Below are 27,723 nucleotides of genomic sequence, written 5' to 3'. Positions count from 1 at the left end.
CCGCTAAGTGTTTCATTCATGATCACGCCGTTCTGCAGCCTTATTAGCTGCCGTCCAGTATTCACAAGCAAACAGACACTTGGAAAATGCTCAAACTTCAGACTGGATCAGCAGCCGTGGCAGTCCTCATAGGTTAGGACTGTCATATTTACTGTGGACAAGAAGAGATGGCGTCTAATTAGACCATTGAGGACATCACGCTCAGTAGTGAGGAAAAACTCACTTATGTCAAACAGGCGTAGAAGACACAAATCCTGCATAGGTTTTATACATATCACTTATTAAAGGCATGTGCCCACGGCGGTGTCTAGATGCCGGCGTACCCACAGAACTTTTGCAGTGGAAGACGTTATAGGAAAACTATGGAGACCCGGGGTCTTCCGTGTGTGTAATACTACTCAGACAACACAGGGCGAGGGTAAAACTGTGCGGCAATACTTTATTGCACCACAAAACCGACAAAAAACACATAGAACAGTCCCAGCTAATACCCAAGATGGTACAACATTACACAGGCTCACCATTCCGCTGGCCCGCCTGGGATACAACAGCTGCGACTTTGGGACTTCCAGGGCCAACTACCTCAACCAGTGGTCCCCCGATTCTGGCAGGCCCCCACCGAGAGAAGATAGCGGCAAGCTTAGGAAGCTAGCAGTCCATCGAGGTACAAGGCATGGAGACCCGGGAGTCCCACCCTGGCCTGTCCGAGAGTTTCCATGGAGCCAAACGACCAGCTGATCCCAATCTGGCTTCTCCGAATGTCTCCATGGGTTCCAGGCGACCGGAGGGTCCCACCTGGCAACCCCAAACAACATATCCATGGGGCCAGGTGACTTCATCGTCCCAACCTGGTCTCCCCAAATGTATCCATGGGATCTCTGATGGTCAATGGAGCAGATCCAGATCTTTCCAGTCTAGGCTATATACCCTTAGGCCGAAATCATGTAGAATCCAAATCTGTGTCTCTTTGGATGGAGCCGCCATGCTATCCATCTACTGTCCTGAAGGATGTCTCTCATTCTCCTTGTAAAGTCTTTCTGATTCTCCTTGATTCTGCTTGCAGCTCTACAGACATCCCTGTTTACATTTACATCTGTGTAAGGTCATCAGTTACAGGTTGGGGGGAAAGGTAAAGTGCTCAGGTCTCATTGTTCGAGCATTTAATGAATTTACATAGTTTGTCCTCCTGTTTTGTGAGTCAACAAGCCACAGGGTCCACACAATGGTTAATCAACATATTTAGCAAACATTCATTGTTCACCGAACCAAGAGGAGACAACAGTCAGGGTTATACAAATAGTATGACCCTTTTGACGAACCACAGAAATACACATACATTTACAAGTCAACATAAACACAATAGTGTATTTCTTTTGGCTTAACAATTCTAGACGTCTGGCTGATTAAGATTATAAGCTATGTCGTAACAAAAACGCTGGCTGTGTTTTTATTGAAGAAAGTCTTTGGCATTTTTCTTGTCTTGACTTTTCTTGTTTTCTTTATTTTGTATATAATCTTCTGGAAGCCGCCTGAAGAATCGCCGGGTCACTTTTAGCTGCTTTATGGCTTTCGAAGCTCAAAAAGACGGAACACGAGCGAGGAAGTCTTTTGACATTGCTGTGCCGTATGTTCGTTCTTTTTGCTGTTTTCTTTTAGCGCTTTTTGAGGCGAGATCAGAGCGGAATCTGCTTGAAAAAAGTCGTCATGTTCACATACCTGAAGAGTAAAAATAAAAAGGCCTATTAATGTGTGGCCCATGTTTTTCGGGTCCGATGCCCTAATGAAATATTGGCTAGGGATATTAGTGAGACAAAAGAAAACTGTGGCATGTTCCATCAGACTGAGGATTTCATGCTTCTGGGTAATGGGCTTGTTCACACAATGTATTTTTTATATATTTTTCGTCCATTTTTTTGGACAGAAAAAAATGCAGCGTTTTACAATAGGGGTATTTGGAGAATAAAAATCAGCTGGCAATACTGGAATGTTGGAAGGAAAAATATGTGCATTTTTGATGTGTTTTTTCACTTGAATGGGTGAAAAGCGCTGCAGAAAACAGTGAAAAATAGAGGTTCATAAAAGGCCTTGATGCTTCAAATCTACAAGGAAAGAAATAGGCTATGTATGAGATTTCAGAAATCTCATTCACTGTGCTGGTACTATACTTTTTGTTTTTTTCCTGCAAATAAAAAAATGCAATGTGTGAACAAGCCCTAACAGAAAAATGAATGAAATTTCTGAAATCTCATGCAAACTTGTTTTTCCAAACGATTTTATATACCGTATGTAACACAAACAGAGCAGGCAGTCACCCTCCCAAATTGAACACAGGACATGACGGATTCACATGAAATCCACCTGAAAAAGCTCTTAATAAAATGCAATAAAAAATGAACATATAAATAAGAATGTAAAAACGACTTGCTGTGCACATAGTCAGTCTTTTTGGAGCTTCTTTCTGGCTTCAAAATCCATGAAGCTGTTAAAAGAAGTGACTGGTCCATTCTTCTAGGGGCTTCTACTTGGAAGCCGCTCACTAGTTTATACAATTAAAGAAAAAAAAAAGAAAAAATTACCAAAAGGAAATGTTTGTACTGATACATACCTCAGCTCCGCTATTTCTCTACACAGTAACTGCGGAGATCAGTGAGGAGGGTGTGTTCTTTTCTCCCTTGTTTATTGTTGCCTGCTTGATTCGTCAGCCTCATGCAGGGGAAGAAGTACACGCCCCCAGAGGCAAAAACGAGCAAAAGGAAGTGAAGTGTTTGTACTGATACATAACTCAGTCACACTATTTCTCTACATAGTAACTGCAGAGATCAGTGAAGAGGAGGGTGTGTTCTTTTCTCCCTTGTGTATTGTTGCCTGCTTATGATTGGTCGACTTCATACAGGGAAAGAAGTACACACCCCCAGAGACATCTATGGTAACGCTTAGTTGAACTACATGAATTACGACCTAAACTTTACACACTAATATCTCCGTAACGGAGAGGAGAAATTAAACAATAAAAGCTACATTTTACTCAGCTCTGCAGCCGCTATTCTATGATGTGGCCATCTTAACTGGTGAAATGTCCCCTTTAAGTGTTTTTTAATCATTTTTTTTTTCTCCGTTCATGTTTTTTTGCAGCCTTTTGATTGGATAGTGCTTAGTTCGGAGCGTTTTCTACCAGGACCCACTGACATGCATTTTCTTTTTTTTTTTACTGCCAGGTGTTTTTCAAAGACTAAAAGCGCTAAAAAAAACACGCAATGTCATCAGAAAAAGTTTTTTTTTACAATAGAAATGAATAGGAAAAGGGTTTTTTGTGTGATTTTTTTTTTTTTGCTGGACCTGCTCTAATAAACTCCTCAAAATTCTCAGTGAGCACAAACTTTTTAAGAGCTAAACCCCAGGTGTTCGCCTCGTTGTGATGGTTGCAGCTACTTTTCTTAGTACCTACATAATATAATATCCGGGGGGGATGCGTTTAGCAGGGACTGTATTGTGTCACTGACAAGGTAAATGCATCCGTACTTTCTGTGATAATAGTGATTATAATGACTGCAATTATGTTATTACAATAAAAAGTGCGAAGACGTTATAGTAAAGTGTCACGTATCACGTAGAAAAAGATAGGAGTAATCACGTGTTTTAGTGTCCTGACGTCATAGCTTTCTTGTCGGACTTGTATGGTTACAGATGACTCATTATGGAAGATGCCTCAGCCTGATAATCCAGCTCCATAGCAAGTATAATCCGGAGGATCGGAGCCTGGAGCACTTCCTAGAAGAATCTATGGAGGACTTTCAGGTAAGAGAATGTGCTCAGTTATGCCTAATACTCATACATGCCAGAAATAGGGGAGACCTCACAGCTCACCTCCTCCCCCTCCTGCACAATGACTGATAACACCTCTATATACAGTAGATAACACAGGATCCACCATTCACAATAGGGGATGTCACAGCTCACCTCCTCCTACTGTACAATGACTGATAACACCTCTATATACAGTAGATAACACAGGATCCACCATTCACACTAGGTGATGTCACAGCTCACCTCCTCCTCCTCCTCCTGTACAATGACTGATAACACCTGTACATACAGTAGATAACACAGGATCCACCATTCACACTAGGTGATGTCACAGCTCACCTCCTCCTCCTCCTCCTCCTCCTGTACAATGACTGATAACACCTCTATATATAGTAGATAACACAGGATCCACCATTCACAATAGGGGATGTCACAGCTCACCTCCTCCTGCACAATGACTGATAACACCTCTATATACAGTAGATAACACAGGATCCACCATTCACACTATGTGATGTCACAGCTCACCTCCTCCCCCTCTGATCGCAGTGACCTTTGCCCAGATGAGAGAATGCTTATTACATGGTCAGACAGAGCTAAGCTAATGTCCATGTAGCTTTCCTGAATGAACAGGAAGTGTGAATTGTAAATGAGGCCTAGTGGCCACTGTGAAAATTGCTTTCAATTTGAAATATGTGAAAAATAACAAAAAAAACCTGCAAAAAAATTGCCCATCATTTTTGAAATAATACATTAAAAATAAAAGCCTGATTTGGACAATCAGAAGAAAAGCAAAGATATAAAATGTGAAAACTACCCACAATCATTTAATCTGTGCTAACAGTTTAGTAGAAGCTTCACTACAGCCTCTCCAGGACCTTTCATACACTGATTTCTCAGAGCAGTTCATTCGCTCTTAGGAGGATGGCAATCAGAAGCAACCTGCGTTAAAGGGTTTGTCCATACTGGAGATTATTCGTTATTAGTCCTGGTGGTGGGACCTTCAACTTCAAGTGACAATTCCAAAAGGACACCATGATATTCACCACAAGGTCCCCAATGGATCTACTAAGTGGGGGTGCTGATATCCGGTTAAAGAGGCTGGAGAAATGTATAAAACAGCGCTGGCCTGTAGTCTCTCTGACCTGACTCACTGTTTTATGCCTGCTTTCATCTGTGTAATCCAGCCCAAAGACGTTGCCAAAAAAGGAGAAGCTTCACTACAGCCCCTCCAGGTCCTTCCACACACAGATTTCTCAGGTTAGCAGATCATTGACTCTATGGAGTGTGACTATTAGATGCAACCCCCATTACTGTAATGCATGGAAGGGGACCTCCAGTTTTGGGCAGCCTCGTGTTCTGCTGTCCTTTGATACTGGTTCAGCTTCTGTTTTAATTACTGTGAGAAGCTGAAGGTAAAGGGACTGTAGATATTATTAATGACTTATTGATAAGGGAAAATACACATAAATTACCTTTGGTGTCAACAATGCTATGTGGTAATGAAAATTACACACCTAAACATTCCATTAAAAATGAGGCTGACTATCGTTCCTTACCCCTTCACACAAGACGTGTAAAAATGCACAGTCTTGCTGCCCTCATCACCAAGGAGTTAAAATTTATTTTTGTTGTCATACCGGTCTAATATGTCCAGGATCTACCCCAGTTCCTATACTCTGTAAGTTGCCATCCACTCTTTTTTTGTGGGCAGCTTGTCATCAGCATTCTACCAGCACTTTAGATCCTGGGACTTCCTTTTTCTCACTTCTGAGCATGCATTGTGCCTGATACCTGCTTTGCCCTCAGGCTATGTGCCCACGATATAGAATTGATGCAGATTTTTCCTGAGCGTTTCTACCTCTCCCTGGCAGAAAAAACGCATGTGGTTTGTACATGTGGATTTTACATGCGTTTTTTCAAGCGTTTTTCCAAGCGATTTTGAGCATCACTTGGAAAGTGCTTGACAAGTTGGTCCCACAGTATAAATCCATGCTAGCGGCATATATAGTGTGTGACCAACTTATGCTGCTTTAAATGTTGCATCAATTGTCTGTCCTCGGCGTCCTGCGGTGTTCTGAAAGGACCTTCCATGACGTCATTTAGTCAGCTGACAGGTCACGCGACCGCCGACGTCAGCGGTCGCGTGACCATCACATGACTAAATGACGTCACCGCAGGTCCCTTCAAAACACCGCAGGACGCCGAGGACAGAGGATGCCACCGGATAGATAAGTATAATGTTTTTTTTTTACTTTTTAATTCTTTTTTTACTAATGGTACCCGGGTCGAATGAGAGTCTCCTCTTCTCCAGACCTGGGTACCATCCGCGCATTGAAACTCATAACATCCGCATACAGACATGTATACATGCGGATGTTATGCGGTTCAATGCAAGTCAATGGCGGCGATTTTGCTGCGATTACGCACAAGAAATGGCTGTGCTGCGGGTTTTTCCGCAATGATAATCAGCAGCGGAAATTTGCGCAGCATGTGCACAGCACATGGGGATTATCATTGGGAAACATAGCAGACAACTTAACAAGCGGCGGAAATGCAGCCGCGGAAACGCATTAAATCCGCATCGTGGGCACACAGCCTTAGAGTAAACCCTACCTCTCTCTCATGACTATCTGCAGTTTCACAGACGGGAGAGCAGGAGCCGAGACACAAAGACTCGCTCCCAGCTTCCTGTCATTTGTCTCAGTGTCTCTACTAACACTGATGAATTGCAACAGGCAGAGTTACGGCCCCACTATCAGAATTTGGTCAGTATTCGGTCAGTATTTTCTCTCAGGAGTCGGAACCAAAACCAGGTGAGGAACAATCAGAGAAAAGGTAAAATAGAAACAAGTCACCAATTCTGCATTCATCACCCACTCCTGGTTTTGGCTCCCACTCCTGAGAAAAAATACTGACCGAATACTGATAGTGGGGCCGTGGCCTAACAAGTTAGATAGCACAGTTTGCTTAAATTGCATTTTGTTTCTTAGGTTTTATCCAGAATGAATGCTATAATTGAGTATTGGTATTACCAGTTAGTATTTAAAGGGCTTTTCCGTGATTTTATATTGATGACTTCTACTTCGGTTAGCTCTTTGTCATGCTAGGTGAGGGAAGGACCAAGTGTATGATGATGGGAAAAGGGGGAGAAGGCCAGCAACTAGGGAAAGGGAGAGTGGAGACCCCTGGGCAGAGCTTACAACACCCTGACTCCCCTATCGTCCCTAAATAGGTTCCGCATCTATCGCCGAGCAGCAAGCCTAATCCCTGACTGCCCCTAGCGATAGGCCCTAGGTAGGGAGGGGGAGTGAGCACCAGTCAGTCCCACTGCAACTAAAGACAAACAAGGGAAACAGACAAGGGGATACTCTTAGCTTGAGAAGACGACAATAATCCACCAAGAAACTTCAAGAAGAAACTAGCCGACTGCTAGTACCCCAGGCCTGAGCAGGGGAAAATAGTACTATCACCGGCGACTCTCTGGGGGCAATGAGAGTTTTTATATATCAAGCAAGGGTGTGTCAATTAGCAGCAGAAGATGGAGATCACTGCTGGGTCCTAGCGAAATAAGCATACCACTACACTCCAGAGATGAAAGGATCAAGAAGGTGTCTGCAAAGCCAAGCGCAGCGACCTTCTACAGCTGGATCCAGAATGACTGTCAAACCTGATACATCAGTGACACTGTTGGCTGAATGCTTGATTGGCCAAAAGTTATCCCTCCTGACTTCCATGTACACATATAGTGAGCCGAGCTTCATGTATTCTCTAAAGGAAGGCTGCCATTGCTAGACGCCTCTGATGGTTTATCTGCATTAATAATAAAACAATCATACAGGTTTACGTCCAGCATGCCCAATCCTTCGTTAACCCAAACTCATGAGAAAAGTCTGAAGGCCCTCCACATACATTGGTCTTGCTAAAATCAGCATGCATGGCTGTGATTCATTTAATGTGTATGGCCACCGTTAGTATAGGCCATCAACCAAACCCTCACTGAACTGCAGAATAAAGGAGTGTCTGCAGACTAGACTTGCAGTTTGTGTGTGCACAGCAATCTAGGTGCGGGCTGGAGGACGTCTCCTGTAGATCAGCAGCTTTTAGTGCTTCTTCCTACTTGTCTGCAGCTTTTAGTGACTCCGGAGTTCTGCTGGCTACCTGTCCCTGGGTCTTCTGGACCTCTTCTCTGTGTACACTTGCAGTTTTCAGGACGTCTTCCTGGCTGTGTACGGATTCGGTTGCTGACTTTACCATTACTCCACAGTGTTACTGCTACCTGCCTGCAGTCTCCTGCACTCCACTTGCTTGCCTATGGTTTCCTAAAGTACTCCGCCTACTTGTGGTTTTCTGCACTCCACGTGCCTGCAGTTTCCTGATCTCCATCTACTTGGCTGCGTTTTCCTGAAGTCCTCCGCCTGCTTGCAGTTTCCTGCACTCCACCTGCTTGCCTGCGGTTTCCTGCACTCCACCAGTTTGCCTGTGGTTTCCTCACGTCCTCTGCTTGCCTGTGGTTTCCTCACGTCCTCTGCTTGCCTGTGGATTCCTCACGTCCTCTGCTTGCCTGTGGTTTCCTCACGTCCTCTACTTGCCTGCGGTTTCCTGACTTCCCTGCTTTCCTGCGGTTTCCTGATGTCCTCTGCTTGCCTGCGGTTTCCTGATGTCCTCTGCTTGCCTGCGGTTTTCAGACGCCCTTTGCTTGCCTGTGGTTTCCTGACGCCCTTTGCTTGCCTGTGGTTTCCTGATGTCCTCTGCTTGCCTGCGGTTTACTGATGTCCTCTGCTTGCCTGCAGTTTCCTGACGTCCTCTGCTTGCCTGCGGTTTCCTGACGTCCTCTGCTTGCCTGCGGTTTCCTGACGTCCTCTGCTTGCCTGCGGTTTCCTGACGTCCTCTGCTTGCCTGCGGTTTCCTGACGCCCTCTGCTTGCCTGCGGTTTCCTGACGCCCTCTGCTTGCCTGCGGTTTCCTCACGTCCTCTGCTTGCCTGCGGTTTCCTGATGTCCTCTGCTTGCCTGCGGTTTCCTGACGCCCTCTGCTTGCCTGCAGTTTTTAGCATTCCACCTGTTTACCTATAGTTTCCAACCCCTCTACTCACCAACCTTCTGCACCGACACCTTTGGGCCATGTTCCCTTGGGACCTTTAGGTCCCAGTGAGACCCTTGAACTTCTCATAACAGAGCAATATCCTGGAATTTCGGTCAGTGGGTTTGAGGTTGCCGTAGTCTTCATCAGGCTGATCAGAATCTGTTAAGAAGGGCAAATAAACTATTAAAAAAAAACGTTTTGTATGCTGTAGTTATTGTATAGTAGTTAGAGTTACTCCTCTCTCCTGGATCCAGTGTTGGGGTCTCCGTCTTGTGTTTCTTCTGCTTCAGTTGTCTGTCTGCTCTTATGGGTTTCTATAGTAAGCCATATAATAGGACAAGGCACAAGTAGGGGCCCAACCTTTTAAAATAAAATTTGTAGGGTGCCAACTACCTGAATACTCAGGTGGCATCCTGCTGGCTGAGTCGGCATGTAAAGCCAGGCAGTATCATGCCACAAGAGCGTACGCCGACTTACAACAGAAAAACTTGGCACTCAGGAAAAATGTTATTCAAGGTGTTCAATTAACAGACAAAAGCATAACGTTTCGGCCAAATCGGATATACCAATTGCTGTGGAAGCTGAAGTACAAGGCAAAATAAAAAGAGCCCTGGTATGGCAGAGCATCACTGTAGGAATGGCTCCAGGAAGATGCTGATTCATTTTCTTTGTGTTTTCCACCACAATTGGTGCATCTGATGAAGGTCAAAGATTGGACCGAAACGTTATGCTTTTGTCTGTGGATTACACTTGTGAATAAAACACCTTGAATCACATTTTTCTTGAGTGCCAAGTATTTTTATGGTAAGCCGGCACGCTCCTTTGACATCATGCTCCCTGGCTTTACAGGAAGGCTCAGGCAGCAGGACGCCGCCTGAGTATTCAGGTACTTGGCACCTATATCTGGTCAAAGGAAAAAGCAATTCATCCTCAGATCATGAGCAGTGTTATACAGACCTTTGGACTTTCTATTGAGCCTATGCAGGATAAGACTGGCGCCCCTACACCTTTCTCAGGACCCCCGAGTCCTGACCAATCAAAATAATGCCATTATCACAAAAAAACAAATGTATTAAATACCGATGTGGCATTTCTGCTGCTGCTGCTAGAATTGCAGCATGAGAATGTAGATGCATCCAACGTCCACCAGGCATGCGTCTCTCTGTATATACAAGTATGTGGTATGTAGGGGGTCCAACCTCCATGCACCGCATGATCCCCAACGTCCACCAGGCATGCGTCTCTCTGTATATACAAGTATGTGGTATGTAGGGCGTCCAACCTCCATGCACAGCATGATCCCCAACGTCCACCAGGCATGCGTCTCTCTGTATATACAAGTATGTGGTATGTAGGGGGTCCGACCTCAATGCACAGCATGATCCCCAACGTCCACCAGGCATGCGTCTCTCTGTATATACAAGTATGTGGTATGTAGGGGGTCCGACCTCAATGCACAGCATGATCCCCAACGTCCACCAGGCATGCGTCTCTCTGTATATACAAGTATGTGGTATGTAGGGGGTCCGACCTCAATGCACAGCATGATCCCCAACGTCCACCAGGCATGCGTCTCTCTGTATATACAAGTATGTGGTATGTAGGGGGTCTGACCTCCGTGCACAGCATGATCCCCAACGTCCACCAGGCATGCGTCTCTCTGTATATACAAGTATGTGGTATGTAGGGGGTCCGACCTCAATGCACAGCATGATCCTGGTTTCCAGCAATCTAACAACTGTCAGAGCAGAAGAAATATTCCAATTGCTCCTGCGAGACGTCTTAATCATTTTACAGAAGGCTTTTGTATATCTGCCAGCGGTGGAGTGACATTCATAATGAGGCATTTAATTGCGCACTTGAAGCCTGCGCGCTCGTCTCACTTCCCGCGAGCTCCAGAGCTGCAGATCTGATATTACAATGTCAGACAGATGTCATTTGGAATCATAAATCTGTCTCCGGCAAATCCAGAAAAGTAACTGAAATCCCGATGAACATCTGATTCCTCCGCTGCCTCCGAGAGATTCTGAGCATTTCGGATGTCAAAGTTTTAATCCAGGATTGAAGAAGTGAGTGATGTGCTCGCCGTACGCCGTGGCGTCAGCTCTCATTAGTCAGTGGTCTCCCGTGGAATCTCCCCCCGCCGTGGTCTACTCGTAACGAGCGCCAATCCTCAATCAGCGCTCATTTACACTCCTTATACACAGCCCGATGCACATTGTATTACTTGCTGTTTATCTGATTGCTCCGCTGTATACATGGGCCCGAGAGTGGGAACGGCTGGTGGGAAAGGGTCTTAGTTATCCCCGATCTTTTGGATGGAAAGTAACTTTCATACTTGAGAATAGCACAGGCCTGAATGCTCCAGACCAGCAAACTGCCAGAACTTCTGCTGTTATACCGGTCACACTTATAGCGGTCACACTTATAGCGGTCACACTTATACCGGTCACACTTATACCGGTCACACTTACAGCGGTCACACTTACAGCGGTCCCACTTATAGCGGTCACACTTATAGCGGTCACACTTATAGTGGTCACACTTATAGCGGTCACACTTATACCGGTCACACTTACAGCGGTCCCACTTATAGCGGTCACACTTATAGCGGTCACACTTACAGCGGTCACACTTACAGCGGTCACACTTATACCGGTCACACTTATAGCGGTCACACTTATAGCGGTCACACTTACAGCGGTCACACTTATACCGGTCACACTTACAGCGGTCACACTTATACCGGTCACACAGCGGTCACACTTATACTGGTCACACTTATAGCGGTCACACATATAGCGGTCACACTTATAGCGCTCACACTTATAGCGGTCACACATATAGCGGTCACACTTATAGCGGTCACACTTACAGCGGTCACACTTACAGCGGTCACACTTATAGCGGTCACACATATAGCGGTCACACTTATACCGGTCACACTTATACCGGTCACACTTATAGCGGTCACACTTACAGCGGTCACACTTATAGCGGTCACACTTATAGCGGTCACACTTATACTGGTCACACTTACAGCTGTCACACTTATAGCGGTCACACTTATAGCGGTCACACTTACAGCGGTCACAATTATAGCGGTCACACTTATAGCGGTCACACATATAGCGGTCACACTTATAGCGGTCACACTTATAGCGGTCACACTTACAGCGGTCACACTTACAGCGGTCACACATATAGCGGTCACACTTATAGCGGTCACACTTATAGCGGTCACACTTACAGCGGTCACACTTATAGCGGTCACACATATAGCGGTCACACTTATACCGGTCACACTTATAGCGGTCGCACTTATAGCGGTCACACTTATAACGGTCACACTTATAGCGGTCACACTTATACCGGTCACACTTATAGCGGTCACACTTATAGCGGTCACACTTATAGCGGTCACACTTATAGCGGTCACACTTATAGCGGTCACACTTATACCGGTCACACTTACAGCGGTCACACTTATACCGGTCACACTTATACCGGTCACACTTATACCGGTCACACTTATAGCGGTCACACTTACAGCGGTCACACTTATAGCGGTCACACTTATACCGGTCACACTTATAGCGGTCACACTTACAGCGGTCACACTTACAGCGGTCACACTTATAGCGGTCACACTTATAGCGGTCACACTTATAGCGGTCACACTTATACTGGTCACACTTACAGCGGTCACACTTATAGCGGTCACACTTATAACGGTCACACTTATAACGGTCACACTTATAGCGGTCACACTTATAGCGGTCACACTTATAGCGGTCACACTTACAGCGGTCACACTTATAGCGGTCACACTTATAGCGGTCACACTTATAGCGGTCACACTTATACCGGTCACACTTATACCGGTCACACTTACAGCGGTCACACTTATACCGGTCACACTTACAGCGGTCACACATATAGCGGTCACACTTATAGCGGTCACACTTATAGCGGTCACACTTATAGCGGTCACACTTATACCGGTCACACTTACAGCGGTCACACTTATACCGGTCACACTTATACCGGTCACACTTACAGCGGTCACACTTATACCGGTCACACTTATAGCGGTCACACTTATAGCGGTCACACTTATACCGGTCACACTTATACCGGTCACACTTATAGCGGTCACACATATAGCGGTCACACTTACAGCGGTCACACTTACAGCGGTCACACTTATAGCGGTCACACTTATACCGGTCACACTTATAGCGGTCACACTTATACCGGTCACACTTATAGCGGTCACACTTATAGCGGTCACACTTATAGCGGTCACACTTATAGCGGTCACACTTATACCGGTCACACTTATAGCGGTCACACATATAGCGGTCACACTTATACCGGTCACACTTATAGCGGTCACACTTATAGCGGTCACACTTATAGCGGTCACACTTATACCGGTCACACTTATAGCGGTCACACTTATACCGGTCACACTTATAGCGGTCACACTTATAGCGGTCACACTTATAACGGTCACACTTATAGCGGTCACACTTATAGCGGTCACACTTATAACGGTCACACTTATAGCGGTCACACTTATAGCGGTCACACTTATAGCGGTCACACTTATAACGGTCACACTTATAACGGTCACACTTATAGCGGTCCCACTTATAGCGGTCACACATATAGCGGTCACACTTATAGCGGTCACATTTATAGCGGTCACACTTATACCGGTCACACTTATAGCGGTCACACTTATACCGGTCACACTTATAGCGGTCACACTTATAGCGGTCACACTTACAGCGGTCACACTTACAGCGGTCACACATATAGCGGTCACACTTATAGCGGTCACACTTATAGCGGTCACACTTATAGCGGTCACACTTATACCGGTCACACTTATAGCGGTCACACTTATACCGGTCACACTTATAGCGGTCACACTTATAGCGGTCACACATATAGCGGTCACACTTATAGCGGTCACACTTATAGCGGTCACACTTATAGCGGTCACACTTATAGCGGTCACACTTATACCGGTCACACTTATAGCGGTCACACTTATACCGGTCACACTTATACCGGTCACACTTATACCGGTCACACTTATAGCGGTCACACTTATAGCGGTCACACATATAGCGGTCACACATATAGCGGTCACACTTATAGCGGTCACACTTATAGCGGTCACACTTATACCGGTCACACTTATACCGGTCACACTTATACCGGTCACACTTATAGCGGTCACACTTATAGCGGTCACACATATAGCGGTCACACATATAGCGGTCACACTTATAGCGGTCACACTTACAGCGGTCACACTTACAGCGGTCACACTTATAGCGGTCACACTTATACCGGTCACACTTATACCGGTCACACTTACGGCGGTCACCCTTACGGCGGTCACCCTTACGGCGGTCACCCTTACGGCGGTCACACTTACGGCGGTCACACTTACGGCGGTCACACTTATAGCGGTCACACTTATAACGGTCACACTTATAGCGGTCACACTTATAGCGGTCACATTTATAGCGGTCACACTTACAGCGGTCACACTTACAGCGGTCCCACTTATACCGGTCCCACTTATACCGGTCCCACTTATACCGGTCACACTTATAACGGTCACACTTATAGCGGTCACACTTATAGCGGTCACACTTATAGCGGTCACACTTATAGCGATCACACTTATAGCGGTCACACTTATAGCGATCACACTTATAGCGGTCACATTTATAGCGGTCACACTTATAGCGGTCACACTTATACCGGTCACACTTATACCGGTCCCACTTATACCGGTCCCACTTATAACGGTCCCACTTATAACGGTCACACTTATAGCGGTCACACTTATAGCGGTCACACTTATAGCGGTCACACTTATAGCGGTCACATTTATAGCGGTCACACTTACAGCGGTCCCACTTATACCGGTCCCACTTATACCGGTCCCACTTATAGCGGTCACACGTATAGCGGTCACACTTATAGCGGTCACACTTGCTGAAAAACAATTCATCAAGAGCATTTGATTAGTAGGACCCGGCTAAGTTACTACAAAGGCAGTAAGGGTGTACTTACTTTTTCTCTCACTGCTTTTGCATTAAGGCCTAGTTTTTTATTAATATATAATGACGCGCTGTCATTTGCCAGGCGTTGTTCTCCATCCAAGGTTGTAGTTACCTAATTTTAAGACTTTTTTATGGGGCGTTTAGTGAAGAAGGAAACCTCTGTTAATTTGCCTTGTGGTTAATAATATTTCCTCGTGCGTCTCGTCATGAATGCTGCAGGACCGGCGTCCAACTTCAGGGGATAATTTGCCTTGAAATCACAATGACGTATATGTGCAGAGGTTTCCCTGTTGACCTCGCTGATTGTATTCACACAGATGATGGTAATCAGTACTTGGTGAAATTATTCAGCTCAATCTTCCTGGACTAAGAATAGAATGACGGAACTAAGTGAAGACTGACACAACGTTTTTCATGCTTCATACATTAAACTCAATTAAAATGGCGTGTACCTCTTAATGAATATGGTGCTTCTTGTACTCCGTCAAGACCGGCGTAGCATGAGCGTGTGCTAGTCGTGAAGAATCGACCCATTATCTAATACTTTGTGGTCAGACCACCGCAAATTGATATTTTATGAACTACGCTATTAGTAGCTCAACTATATAATTGTTTTAAATTGTCACCTTAGGCACACTCTTTATGAGGGGCAGTGAAAGATTCATACAATATAAATATATATCCTGTTGAGACTAGTGTACTTACTATGAAAATCCATGTCTTAATGGCTGTATAATCCTAATATTACTATGAGCATTTTATGAGTCCAGCCAAAGTATAACAGAACTGATGAGTCAACGTGTATTCCGTCTCCACCCACCGAGCCTGTCAGCTGCAGCTTGTACTGAGCAGTGTGAGGTCTCAACAGCAGGTAGGAAGGACAGCACAATGTCACTTGGGTGGAGATTCAGCAGCAGGGAGGAGGGGCACTGAGGAGCTCTCAATCAGACCTGATACTCGGAGATTCAGCAGTAGCAGCAGGGAGGAGAGGCACTGAGGAGCTGTCAATGAAGCTTGATTCATCGAAATTCAGCAACAGCAGGGAGGAGGAACACTGAGGAGCTGGCAGTAGGGCTAGGTGGGCAGAGATTCATAACAAGAAGGAGAGGGACATTGAGAAGCTGACAATCAGATAAGGCAATTGAGTTTAAACATTCAAAAAGTATTGTACAGCCATTCTGTCACGCATTATCACTGTAAGTACACCAGCCTCATCAGGTCTAAAAGATCTGTTTACAAATGTATGCAGTTTTGTATTGTGAAATCTGCTGACAGAATGTTTAGTGTTAAGCACGTTCCTTCTATCATTAGTCCCGATACATTTCTCTTGTATCTATAGTTCATCCACCTGTAGATTTCCTGCCTTTTCTCTCCTAGATTCTTAATGATGAAGAAGAACAGTTTGTCCTTGACGTTCTTTGTGGATGTGTTCAATATAAAAATCTCCTGGACGTTGTTGTCCGAGCTTTCTATGCCCGGGACGGGAAGCATTATCTACTGTCAGAGCGGTCTTTGTTTGCTGGTAAGTAGGAGCTCCCAGCTATGAAAGTGAACAACGGGTCAACTTGGTGCAGGAAAGGGGTGGAAAGATCTACATTGATGGGTGGGAAAGATTAAACGTACCGTGATGTGATGACCCGAAAATCAGGGAAATCTTTGGAGACATTTTGATATTCCGCTTAGAACGCTGAACTGATTTGAAAGAAAATCAGCAGCAGAAATCAAAAACTGAACCTCCGATTTCTGCCGTGGATTTTCGGTTTGCACCGCTGCGGATTCACATGGTGAATAGCCCCATTCAGTGGGTTAACCGCTTGCCCGTGTGGCTACCCTCAAGTTTATATATACAGGTGCATCTCTCTAAATTAGAATATCATCAAAAAGTTAATTTATTTCAGTTCTTCAATACAAAAAGTGAAACTCCTATATTATATAGAGTCATTACACACAGAGGGATCTATTATATAGAGTCATTACACACAGAGGGATCTATTATATAGAGTCATTACAGAGTGATCTGTTTCAAGTGTTTATTTCTGTTAATGTTGATGATTATGGCTTACAGCCAATGACAACACAAAAGTCATTATCTCAGTAAATTAGAATAATTAACAAAAAACATCTGCAAAGGCTTCCTACGCGTTTACACAGGTCCCTTTGTCTGTTTCAGTAGGCTCCACAATCATGGGGAAGACTGCTGACTTGACAGATGTCCAGAAGGACATCATGCGTTCTCGTCTATAGCACACTAACCAGAGTGTATTATTATTATTGATGCTTATTAATACTGTTTCTTTCTTTTTTTTTGCAGTGATCAGTTACATAGCCATATTTAGGATTGGAGATTTAGGTCTTCAGACCTTTGGTAGAATCATCAAATGCCAAGATTTCACCAAGATGGGCAAGGTATACCCCCTATATGGACCATTAGTTTCCTAACTTCTAAAAAATCAAAAGCATAAAACGTTTTATATTAATATTATTGCTATTATTATTATTTTTTTTTTCCACTGCTGCCAAATTTTATTTTTGCACTTTTATTTTTTCCTCCACTTCTTTTATAACTTTCTTATTCTTCCGTCGTCACAGCCGTATGTTGGCTTGTTATCTGCAGGACGGCTTGTAGTCTTGATCGACAGCATTTACTTTACCATATAATGTACTGAAAAATCAAGAATTAATTCCAAGTTGAGTGAAAAAAACAATTTCAATGTAGTTTTTGGGGTTTTGTTTTTACAGTTTTGGTGCATCAGTGAATATAATGGTCACTACATAGTTAGTGGGTCCAGAGTGAGCCCCCATCGATGCCGCTTAACCGTTTTAATTTTTTTTAAAAAATACATAAAAGTTTGAATTAAAAAAAAAGTTTTCCCAGTTCAAGAATTTAAAAAATAAACATTTGGTATTGTCGCATCCGTAAATGTCTAATCTATCAAAGTAAAAAAATTAATTAATCCGACTCCGAATGGTAAATATCGTAAAGAGAAAAAAAAATGAAATGCCAGAATTGCTGCTGTTGGTCTCCACATGTTGCTAAAAAAATAAAATAAAGAGTGATCAAAATGAGGTATGTACCCCAAATGGTATCATATAAAACAGGGGTGGGCAATTAATTTTCCCAAGAGGCCACATGAGAGCATGACTGTTGTGGAGGCCAAACCAATAGGCTGAAATTAATTCTGCTCAATATTAATATCAATATATTAATAATTATTTTATATTAATGTTGTATCACTTAATATTGAGCAGAATTAAGTATGCTGACATCCCCCTATATGCTGTATGAGCCTGCAGACAGCTTTCCCCATATATACAGTATGAGTCTCCACACAGCCCCTATATACCGTAAGAGCCCCCACACAGCCCCTATATACTGTAAGAGCCCCCACATAGCCTCCTATATATTGTACGAGCCCCCCACATAGCCTCCTATATGCAGTACGAGCCCACACATAGCTTGCTATATACAGTATGAGCCCACACATAGCCTCCTATATACAGTGTGAGCGTACACATAGCCTCCAATATACAGTATGAGCCCCCACATAGCCTCTTATATACAGCATGAACCCCACATAGCATAGTCTTAGAAAATGGCAACACAAGACAATATTTTTCATGTATTTTATTTTACAAATTTCTGATTTTTTTCCCCAGTTAAATTATAAAAAAAAACTTTACAAGTTTGGTATCTCCATAATCGGAGTGACCTGGAAAATCATAATGTAAGGTCATCTTTTTACCGCACAATGAACATCATAAAATCATAATTTATTTTTCACCATAATTGGATTTCTTTTGGATGATACAACAAACGGTGTCATCCAAAACTACAACTTGTCCTGCAAAAAAAACAAAAAGCAAGTCTTCATATGTAGATGGAAAAATTAAAAGTTATGGCTTTTGCTCCAAAGAGCAAAAAATGAACATTAGCTGTAGCAGGAAGGAGTTAAAAGATAGAAGTTCACTTTAATGTCAATTTATGCCGGTAAGAACAGTGAGGTTTATAGACGCCATAGGTAGAGATTTTATTCAAGTCCTTACATGCTATGGATTCAGCGCTGATCTGAAGGGGCCCGCAGTCCTGGCCCGATCAGCGGCTTGGCCTTTGGGCCCCGATGATGGTAGTCACAGAGGTAGTCACAGGCCTCTTGTGTCAGCAGTGATGACTTTGGGCTTGTCGTGTGCTGAGCATCCTCCATTACACAGAAGTATTATACGCAGCCCGCGTACTCCGGCTTCTCACGCTCTGGGTGCTATGGCGGTCAGTAAAGGCGTGGTAGTGGTGGTGGTTGTTGCGTTGGAGGAGATGTCTGAGCAGAGCGCGCTCCCACACCTGTTTCTGTAGTAATAGCGGAGAGTATTGGCGCCCCAGGTGGGATGCGGCCCACTCACCGGTGACATCACACCCCGCACCACAACCTCCACAGTAATGAACATATGCAGCTCACAAATTAGCCGCCTATAATTAGATTTCTCTGCCTCTCGGAAAGTCTTGTTTGCTACCAAAATAGCTTTCGTCTGACAGAAGCCGAGCGCCGCTCCATCAGAAATCCACAGCCGTAGAGGAACATATATGAGGCCTCTGGAGCTACAGAATCACCATGACCATAGAAAGAGGAATAGGTCTTGTATGTACGGTCCTCATGGCATTCACAAGTGGGCTGTCAGGGGGCAACTAAGGGGTCCTAAGGGTCCCAGAGCAAACTCCCTTCCCACACTGCAGATGCCCTAATTTGCATTTACTATCCCTTCGCAGGCCGGCCGTGCAAGAGGGTAAATTCCAGATCCTGCCCAGGATGTGCCGCAGTCGGCTAGGGTCTCGCGTAGTGACCACTGCACTGCTGTAATGTGGCCAGTAGCCTGCGGCATCGGGCTCAGCACTGGGGTTCAGACCATTGTACACTCTGCTGTCTGGGGAAAACAAGATAGAAGAGAACCTCCTGACAGGTGGGGGTCCGACCGCTGGGACCTGAACTGATCGGCAGAACGGCGAATATTAATTTATTCCCGAAGGAGCACTTTTATCCCCATTACAAAATGGTCAGATGCCCGACCGTTGTTCCATTCATTCTCTTTAGGACTGCCAGAAAAAGCTGAGCGCAGCACTCAGCAGGCACATAAAGAATGAATGGAGCGGGCACTCAGCAGGCACATAAAGAATGAATGGAGCGGACACTCAGCAGGCACATAGAGAATGAATGAATGGAGCGGGCACTCAGCAGGCACATAAAGAATGAATGGAGCGGACACTCAGCAGGCACATAGAGAATGAATGAATGGAGCGGGCACTCAGCAGGCACATAAAGAATGAATGGAGCGGGCATTCAGCAGGCACATAAAGAATGAATGGAGCGGGCACTCAGCAGGCACATAAAGAATGAATGGTGCGGGCACTCAGCAGGCACATAGAGAATGAGTGGAGCAGGCACTCAGCAGGCACGTAGAGAATGAATGGAGCGGGCACTCAGCAGGCACATAGAGAATGAATGAATGGAGCGGGCACTCAGCAGGCATATAAAGAATGAATGGAGCGGGCACTCAGCAGGCACATAGAGAATGAATAGAGCAGGCACTCAGCAGGCACATAAAGAATGAATGGAGCGGGCACTCAGCAGGCACATAGAGAATGAATGGAGCGGACACTCAGCAGGCACATAGAGAATGAATGAATGGAGCGGGCACTCAGCAGGCACAAAGAATGAATGAATGGAGCAGGCACTCAGTAGGCACATAGAGAGTGAATGGAGCGGGCACTCAGTAGGCACATAGAGAATGAATGAATGGAGCGGGCACTCAGCAGGCGCATATAGAATGAATGAATGGAGCGGGCACTCAATAGGCACATAGAGAATGAATGAATGGAGCGGGCACACAGCAGGCACATAGAGAATGAATGAATGGAGCGGGCACTCAGCAGGCACATAGAATGAATGAATGGAGCGGGCACTCAGCAGGCACATAGAGAATGAATGAATGGAGCGGGCACTCAGCAGGCACATAGAGTATGAATGAATGGAGCGGGCACTCAGCAGGCACATAGAGAATGAATGAATGGAGCGGGCACTCAGTAGGCACATAGAGAGTGAATGAATGGTGCGGGCACTCAGTAGGCACATAGAGAATGAATGAATGGAGCGGGCACTCAGCACGCACATAGAGAATGAATGAATGGAGCGGGCACTCAGCTGGCACATAGAAAATGAATGGTGCAGGCACTCAACAGGCACATAGAGAATAAATGGAGGCGGTAATCAGCAGGCACATAGAGAATGAGTGGAGCCGGCAATCAGCAGGCACAAAGGGAATAAGTGTAGCCGGCAATTAGCAGGCACTTAGAGAATGAATAGAGCAGGCACTGAGCAGGCACATAGAGAATAAGTGGAGCGGGCACTCAGCAGGCACATGGAGAATGAGTGGAGCTGGCAATCAGCAGGCACATGGAGGATAAGTGGAGGAGGCACTCAGCAGGCACATAGAGAATGAGTGAAACCGGCAATCAGCAGGCACATAGAGAATAAGTGGAGCCGTCAATCAGCAGGGACATGGAGGATAAGTGGAGCAAGCACTCAGCAGGTACATAGAGAATGAATGAAGCGGGCACACAAAAGGGGCATAGAGAATAAGTGGAGCAGGCACTCAGCAGGCACATAGAGAATGAGTGGAGCGGGCACTCAGCAGGCACATAGAGAATGAATGGAGCGGGCACTCAGCAGGCACATAGAGAATGAATGAATGGAGCGGGCACTCAGCAGGCACATAGAGAATGAATGGAGCGGGCACTCAGCAGGCACATAGAGAATGAATGAATGGAGCAGGAACTCAGCAGGCACATAGAGATTGAATGGAGCAGGAACTCAGCAGGCACATAAAGAATGAGTGGAGCGGGCACTCAGCAGGCACAGAGAATGAATGGAGCGGACACTCAGCAGGCACATAGAGAATGTGTGGAGCGGGCACTCAGCAGGCACATAGAGAATGAGTGGAGCCGGCAATCAGCAGGCACATAGAGAATGAGTGGAGCCGGCTCTCAGCTGGTACATAGAGAATGAATGAAGCTGGCACACAGCAGGGGCGTAGAGAATAAGTGGAGCAGGCACTCAGCAGGTACATAGAGAATGAGTGGAGCCGGCAATCAGCAGACACATAGAGAATGAGTGAAGCCGGCAATCAGCAGGTACATAGAGAATAAGTGGAGCCGTCAATCAGCAGGCACATAGAGAATGAATGGAGCCGTCAATCAGCAGGCACATAGAGAATGAGTGGAGCCGTCAATCAGCAGGCACATAGAGAATGAGTGGAGCCGGCAATCAGCAGGCACATAGAGAATGAGTGGAGCCGGCAATCAGCAGGTACATAGAGAATAAGTGGAGCTGTCAATCAGCAGGGACATAGAGAATGAGTGGAGCCGTCAATCAGCAGGTACATAGAGAATAAGTGGAGCCGTCAATCAGCAGGGACATGGAGGATAAGTGGAGCAGTCACTCAGCAGATACATAGAGAATGAAGCGGGCACACAGAAGGGGCATAGAGAATAAGTGGAGCAGGCACTCAGCAGGCGTATAGAGAATGAGTGGAGCGGGCACTCAGCAGGCACATAGAGAATGAGTGGAGCGGGCACTCAGCAGGCACATAGACAATGGGCGGGTTGTACAGGGCTTGGCATTCACAGCACTGTCAGATCTACAGCAGAGAAAACAGTTTTTGATCAAAACAGCAGCAAGTGAGTAACCACATCGTGCTGCGCTCAGATAGGGGAGCACAAACCTGGTGACAGATTCCCTTTTAAAAAAGAAAATAGTTTGTAAATAGCCTTTATTAAAAATGTGTCCCAGCTCCCATGCAGAGCTATGTGTCTCCACAGTAAAGGACAACACACAATCTTTGTAGTCTGACCCTGCAGTCACTCAGTTACTTTCCTCCACTACTTTTTCCTAACATCCATTTCTTATAGTAGCAGGAAGTAAGGAACAAATCAAGGAGACTGTCGGATCAGACTACACCGGGGTTATCTGTTGTCTGTTACCATGGACACACATAGATCCGTATAGATGACAAAACACTGAACACTGTTTACAAAGTTGTTTTATTTCTTCATGGTAAATGCACTCAGAATAGTGAGTGCAGCTCTGGAGTATAATACAGGATGTAACTAAGGATCAGTAATGTAATGTATGTACACAGTGACTGCACCAGCAGAATAGTGAGTGCTGCTCTGGAGTATAATACAGGATGTAACTCAGGATCAGTAATGTAATGTATGTACACAGTGACTCCACCAGCAGAATAGTGAGTGCAGCTCTGAAGTATAATACAGGATGTAACTCAGGATCAGTACAGGATCAGTAATGTAATGTATGTACACAGTGACTGCACCAGCAGAATAGTGAGTGCAGCTCTGAAGTATAATACAGGATGTTACTCAGGATCAGTACAGGATCAGTAATGTAATGTATGTACACAGTGACTGCACCAGCAGAATAGTGAGTGCAGCTCTGGAGTATAATACAGGATGTAACTCCGGATCAGTACAGGATCAGTAATGTAATGTATGTGCACAGTGACTGCACCAGCAGAATAGTGAGTGCAGCTCTGGAGTAGTACAGGATAAGTAATGCATTGTATTTATAATCTCCTTATGCTGACCATACAGGTGATGAGTTACTTGTGTTCTTCCACTAATTAACTTGTCTTGTCAGTTTCTTAGATTTTTCTTTAATGCCCTAAACCTGAGCACTTGGATAAAAGATGAATGGAGTCAGATCTATGATTCAAATTACGTGAAGGAAAACTGGATTAATCCATTACTGAAGTGAGTATAATGTATCTTCTTGTAGCATGGAAGGAAGGGCTGGGCGCAGATTAGGGACACAAGCTCCTGTAAAGGGAACCTTTCAGGTGATTCATGCGGCCCAAACTTTCAGAGAAAATATACTGTGACGTCCCCAGATGGCTCTTCCCAGCGCTGCTGCAGGTGATTGATATGTCTCCCTCTCACTGTGGGAGAAACCTGTCAATCACCTCTAGCAGCGCTGGGAAGAGCCGGCATAGAGGGATCTGACGATTGTGGGACCTAATATAGGCTCTGTCCTCAATCCTCCTACTACCTAGGACAGGGATGTCAAACTGAAGCACACAAAGGGCCAAAATGAAAAACTTGCACAAAGTCACGGGCCAACCAGTATACAGTATAATGGGCCCCACATAGTCCGCCATACAGAATAATGGGCCTCACATAGTCCTTCATACAGAATAATGGGCCTCACATAGTCCTTCATACAGAATAATGGGCCCCACATAATCCTTCATACAGTCTAATTGTCCTCACACAGTCCTCCATACAGAATAATGGGGCCCACATAGTCATCCATACAGAATAATGGGCCTCACATAGTCCTTCATACAGTATAATGAGCCCCACATAGTCCTCCATACAGAATAATGGGCCTCACATAGTCCTTCATACAGAATAATGGGCCTCACATAGTCCTTCATACAGAATAATGGGCCCCACATAATCCTTCATACAGTCTAATTGTCCTCACATAGTTCTCCATACAGAATAATGGGCTCCACATAGTCCTTCATACAGTATAATGGGCCCCACATAGTCCTCCATACAGAATAATGGGCCTCACATAGTCCTTCATACAGAATAATGGGCCCCACATAATCCTTCATACAGTCTAATTGTCCTCACATAGTTCTCCATACAGAATAATGGGCTCCACATAGTCCTTCATACAGTATAATGGGCCCCACATAGTCCTCCATACAGAATAATGGGCCTCACATAGTGCTTCATACAGAATAATGGGCTCCACATAGTCCTTCATACAGAATAATGGGCCCCACATAATCCTTCATACAGTCTAATTGTCCTCACACAGTCCTCCATACAGAATAATGGGCCCCACATAGTCCTCCATACAGTATAATGGGCCCCACATAGTCCTCCATACAGCATAATCGGCCCCACATAGTCCTCCATACAGAATAATTGCTCCACATAGTCCTCCATACAGAATAATGGGCCCCACATAATCCTCCATACAGAATAATGGACCCCACATAGTCCTCCATACAGAATAATGGCCCCACATAGTCCTCCATACAGAAAAATGGGCCCCACATAGTCCTCCATACAGTATAATGGCCCCACATAGTCCTCTATTCAGCATGATGGCCCCACATAGTCCTCTATTCAGAATAATGGCGCCAAATAGTCCTCCATACAGAATAATGGGCCCCACATAGTCCTCCATACAGTATAATGGCCCCACATAGTCCTCCATACAGTATAATGGCCCCACATAGTCCTCCATACAGTATAATGGCCCCACATAGTCCTCCATACAGAATAATGGCCCCACTTAGTCATCCATACAGTATAATGGCCCCACATAGTCCTCCATACAGTCTAATGGACCCCACATAGTCCTCCATACATAATAATGGCCCACATAGTCATCCATACATAATAATGGCCCCACATAGTCCTCCATACAGAATAATGACCCCACATAGTCCTCCATACAAAATAATGGGCCCCACATAGTGCTGCATACAGAATAATGGCCCCACATAGTCCTCCAAACAGTATAATGGGCCCACATAGTCCTCCATACAGAATAATTGCCCCACATAGTCCTCCATACAGAATAATGGCCCCATATAGTCATCCATACAGAATAAAAGGCCCCACATAGTCCTCCATACAGAATAAAGGGCCCCACATAGTCCTCCATACAGTATAATGGGCCCCACATAGACCTCCATACAGTATAATGGGCCCCACATAGTCCTCCATACAGAATAATGGGCCCCACATAGTCCTCCATACAGAATAATGCCCCCACATAGTCCTCCATACAGTATAATGGCCCCACATAGTCCTCCATACAGTATTATGGACCCCACATAGTCCTCCATACAGAATAATGGGCCCCACATAGTCCTCCATACAGTATAATGGCCCCACATAGTCCTCTATACAGTATAATGGCCCCACATAGTCCTCCATACAGAATAATGGCCCCACACAGTCCTCCATACAGTATAATGGCCCCACATAGTCCTCCATACAGTATAATGGCCCCACATAGTCCTCCATACAGTATAATGGCCCCACATAGTCCTCCATACAGAATAATGGCCCCACATAGTCATCTATACAGTATAATGGCCCCACATAGTCCTCCATACAGTATAATGGACCCCACATAGTCCTCCATACATAATAATGGCCCCACATAGTCATCCATACATAATAATGGCCCCACATAGTGCTGCATACAGAATAATGGCCCCACATAGTGCTGCATACAGTATAATGGGCCCACATAGTCCTCCATACAGTATAATGGGCCCCACATAGTCCTCCATACAGAATAATGGCCCCACATAGTCCTCCATACAGAATAATGGCCCCACATAGTCCTCCATACAGAATAATGGCCCCACATAGTCCTCCATTCAGAATAATGACCCCATATAGTCCTCCATACAAAATAATGGGCCCCACATAGTGCTGCATACAGAATAATGGCCCCACATAGTCCTCCATACAGTATAATGGACCCACATAGTCCTCCATACAGAATAATTGCCCCACATAGTCCTCCATACAGAATAATGGCCCCATATAGTCATCCATACAGAATAAAGGGCCCCACATAGTCCTCCATACAGAATAAAGGGCCCCACATAGTCCTCCATACAGTATAATGGGCCCCACATAGACCTCCATACAGTATAATGGGCCCCACATAGTCCTCCATACAGAATAATGGGCCCCACATAGTCCTCCATACAGAATAATGCCCCCACATAGTCCTCCATACAGTATAATGGCCCCACATAGTCCTCCATACAGTATTATGGGCCCCACATAGTCCTCCATACAGAATAATGGCCCCACATAGTCATCTATACAGTATAATGGCCCCACATAGTCCTCCATACAGTATAATGGACCCCACATAGTCCTCCATACATAATAATGGCCCCACATAGTCATCCATACATAATAATGGCCCCACATAGTCCTCCATACAGAATAATGACCCCACATAGTCCTCTATATAAAATAATGGGCCCCACATAGTGCTGCATACAGAATAATGGCCCCACATAGTGCTGCATACAGTATAATGGGCCCACATAGTCCTCCATACAGTATAATGGGCCCCACATAGTCCTCCATACAGAATAATGGCCCCACATAGTCCTCCATACAGAATAATGGCCCCACATAGTCCTCCATACAGAATAATGGCCCCACATAGTCCTCCATTCAGAATAATGACCCCATATAGTCCTCCATACAAAATAATGGGCCCCACATAGTGCTGCATACAGAATAATGGCCCCACATAGTCCTCCATACACTATAATGGGCCCACATAGTCCTCCATACAGTATAATGGGCCCCACATAGACCTCCATACAGAATAATGGCCCCACATAGTCCTCCATACATTATAATGGCCCCACATCGTCCTCCATACAGTATTATGGGCCCCACTTAGTCCTCCATACAGAATAATGGGCCCACGTAGTCCTTCATACAGTATAATGGCCCCACATAGTCCTCTATACAGTATAATGGGCCCACATAGTCCTCCATACAGAATAATGGCCCCACATAGTCCTCCATACAGTATAATGGCCCCACATAGTCCTCCATACAGTATAATGGCCCCACATAGTCCTCCATACAGTATAATGGCCCCACATAGTCC

The 27,723-nt window shown here is 45.2% G+C and overlaps 1 protein-coding gene across 3 annotated transcripts in view; it reads left to right on the top strand.

The window, feature by feature from the left end:
* LOC141162547 (cilia- and flagella-associated protein 99-like) overlaps window positions 1–27,723 on the top strand; it is a 93,357-nt gene that overhangs the window by 12,136 nt on the left and 53,498 nt on the right. For all 3 annotated transcript variants that reach the window (XM_073648771.1, XM_073648762.1, XM_073648780.1), the window contains 4 exons: window positions 3,685–3,795; window positions 16,358–16,502; window positions 17,292–17,386; window positions 23,680–23,792. In XM_073648771.1, the coding sequence (XP_073504872.1) occupies window positions 3,685–3,795; window positions 16,358–16,502; window positions 17,292–17,386; window positions 23,680–23,792 (464 nt within the window). The remainder of the gene's footprint in view (window positions 1–3,684; window positions 3,796–16,357; window positions 16,503–17,291; window positions 17,387–23,679; window positions 23,793–27,723) is intronic.

Source organism: Phyllobates terribilis, unplaced genomic scaffold (genome assembly GCF_046119375.1).
Source record: "Phyllobates terribilis strain yellow unplaced genomic scaffold, ASM4611937v1 Scaffold_1__5_contigs__length_1240528914, whole genome shotgun sequence".
Taxonomy (NCBI): Eukaryota; Metazoa; Chordata; class Amphibia; order Anura; family Dendrobatidae; genus Phyllobates; species Phyllobates terribilis.
The sequence above is the reverse complement of the archived record's forward strand: the minus strand, read 5'-3'. Positions and strand labels throughout refer to the sequence as shown.